The sequence below is a fragment of the Tenrec ecaudatus genome, chromosome 1 (assembly GCF_050624435.1).
Source record: "Tenrec ecaudatus isolate mTenEca1 chromosome 1, mTenEca1.hap1, whole genome shotgun sequence".
NCBI classification, from domain to species: domain Eukaryota; kingdom Metazoa; phylum Chordata; class Mammalia; order Afrosoricida; family Tenrecidae; genus Tenrec; species Tenrec ecaudatus.
Window position 1 is genome coordinate 18,620,161 of NC_134530.1, and position 1,948 is coordinate 18,622,108.

The 1,948-nt window shown below is 39.6% G+C and overlaps 1 protein-coding gene across 1 annotated transcript; it reads right to left on the reverse strand.

Annotated features, from left to right (window-relative positions):
- Positions 1-769: 769 nt before the first annotated feature.
- LOC142431979 (olfactory receptor 7C1-like) lies at positions 770-1,690 on the reverse strand. The gene has a single exon (XM_075537012.1). It carries the CDS (start codon positions 1,688-1,690, stop codon positions 770-772), a length of 921 nt encoding a protein of 306 aa, XP_075393127.1.
- Positions 1,691-1,948: the final 258 nt, after the last annotated feature.

Here is a 1,948-nt window from a genome sequence, read left to right on the forward strand (position 1 = left end):
CAAGACAGATGCAATAACAAGGCCCATCAAGAAGGAAAGACATTTTCTCACAGCATCCACTTATATGAGAATTGGGCTACACACATGAAGAAAGAACCTTGCAACCATATCAGGGTTGACCTGAGTGAAGAGGTTACAATCCACTCTTGTCTTCATACAGCTAACTGACTGTTAAAAGCAGCCCTCACCCTGGAATTGATGACATTATGCTACAGAACATCATGAGGCATGACCAGGCCTTAACTACCAACTCACTAAGAATACTGACCATTTAATTTATACCAACCAAAACATGATTATAAAGTTCCAAATCAAAATCCTTAACAAGACTTAACTTTAAAGAAAATAATCAAAAGATCAAATATTTCATACCAAAATTGATCACAAGAAACGCTTCCAGAATAGGAATTTGCATATTTATATCTCAACATTTTTCCTGTTTGAGAACAATTGCAATGCTGTTCCCATGGGATAATTGTAGACAGGTATATTCTGTGACTAGAAATTGAGGATGTTTCATGTTTCAACCTGCAGTCACCCTAAAATAATTGCCTGTTTAGGAGAGGATTTTGATACAAATATACAACTTTAAAAGAAATATAGAGGAAACATTGGTGAATTATTTATAAAAGAAAGCAGACTAAGTTGGGTTTATAAAGCAGATGAGCACACTGAGGAAAGTAAGATTTAAATCTTGGCAAAGTTCACCTCTCTTTCTCATCAGTAGCTCTCTAATCTAGAGATTCTTCTGCTTTGTAGAGAATAATTTTCAACTGCAAAGTTTCCCTAAGGCCTGCTTTATGTCCTTGTTTCTAAGAGTGTAGATAAAGGGGTTCATCATGGGTGTGGCTACAGTGTACATTACTGAGGCGATTGCACTGGACCTGGAATTTTGAGTAGCAGCAGAACTGAGATAAATCCCAAAAGCGGTACCATAAAACAAGGAAACCACAGAGAGGTGGGACCCACAGGTGGAAAAGGCTTTGTATTTGCCCCCAGCTGATGAAATTTTCAAAATGGAGGACACAATCTTTGTGTAAGAGAAAAGGATCCCACAGAATGGAATAACACCCAGAAGCCCAGCTACAAAATAAATCACTAAGGAATTGAGGAATGTGTCAGAGCAAGCCAGTTGGAGTATCTGGTTAAGTTCACAGAAAAAATGGGAGATTTCCAAATCTGTACAAAATGACAAACGCAAAACCATTAACGCATGTAATAGAGCATCCAGTACACTCAATAGCCAGGAGCCCAGAAGCAGGAGGCCACAGAACCTTGGATTCATGATGACCGTGTAGTGCAGTGGGTGACAGATGGCTACAAATCGGTCATAAGCCATCACTGTCAAGAGGAAATGATCCAATCCTGTAAAAAGCAGGAAAAAATGCATCTGGGTGATGCAGTGTTCATAAGAAATAACTCTGCTCTGCATCTGGATGTTCACCAGCATCTTTGGGACAGTGGTGGAGGTGAAACAGATGTCAGCAAAGGAGAGGTTGGAGAGGAAGAAGTACATGGGTGTGTGGAGGTGGCTGTCCTTGATGATGGTCAGGATGATGAGCAGGTTCCCAGTGAAGGTGACCAAGTACATAGACAGGAAGAGTCCAAAGAGGAGGGGCTGCAGCTCTGCCTCTTCTGAGAGCCCCAACAGGATGAAATATTGAAAATGTGTGTGGTTTCTTGTTTCCATGTAGTTGAAGAAACTATTGGAAAAGAAAAGAGCAATGCAAACATAGTTAAAAGAAGTTAACACCGGTTTAGCAGATATGCTGTATATTCTATTTTAGCTTGTAAATTAAGTCCTATATAATAGTAAGTTTGGACTGTCTTAAGTCCTGAATGCTCATTCTTTTGATAACACACCTCACTAGGCTCCCTTTCTTCAAACCAGATCTCTTTTAAAGAGCAGCATAAATTCTACAACTGCCAGGAAACTTTGTTTTCTTCA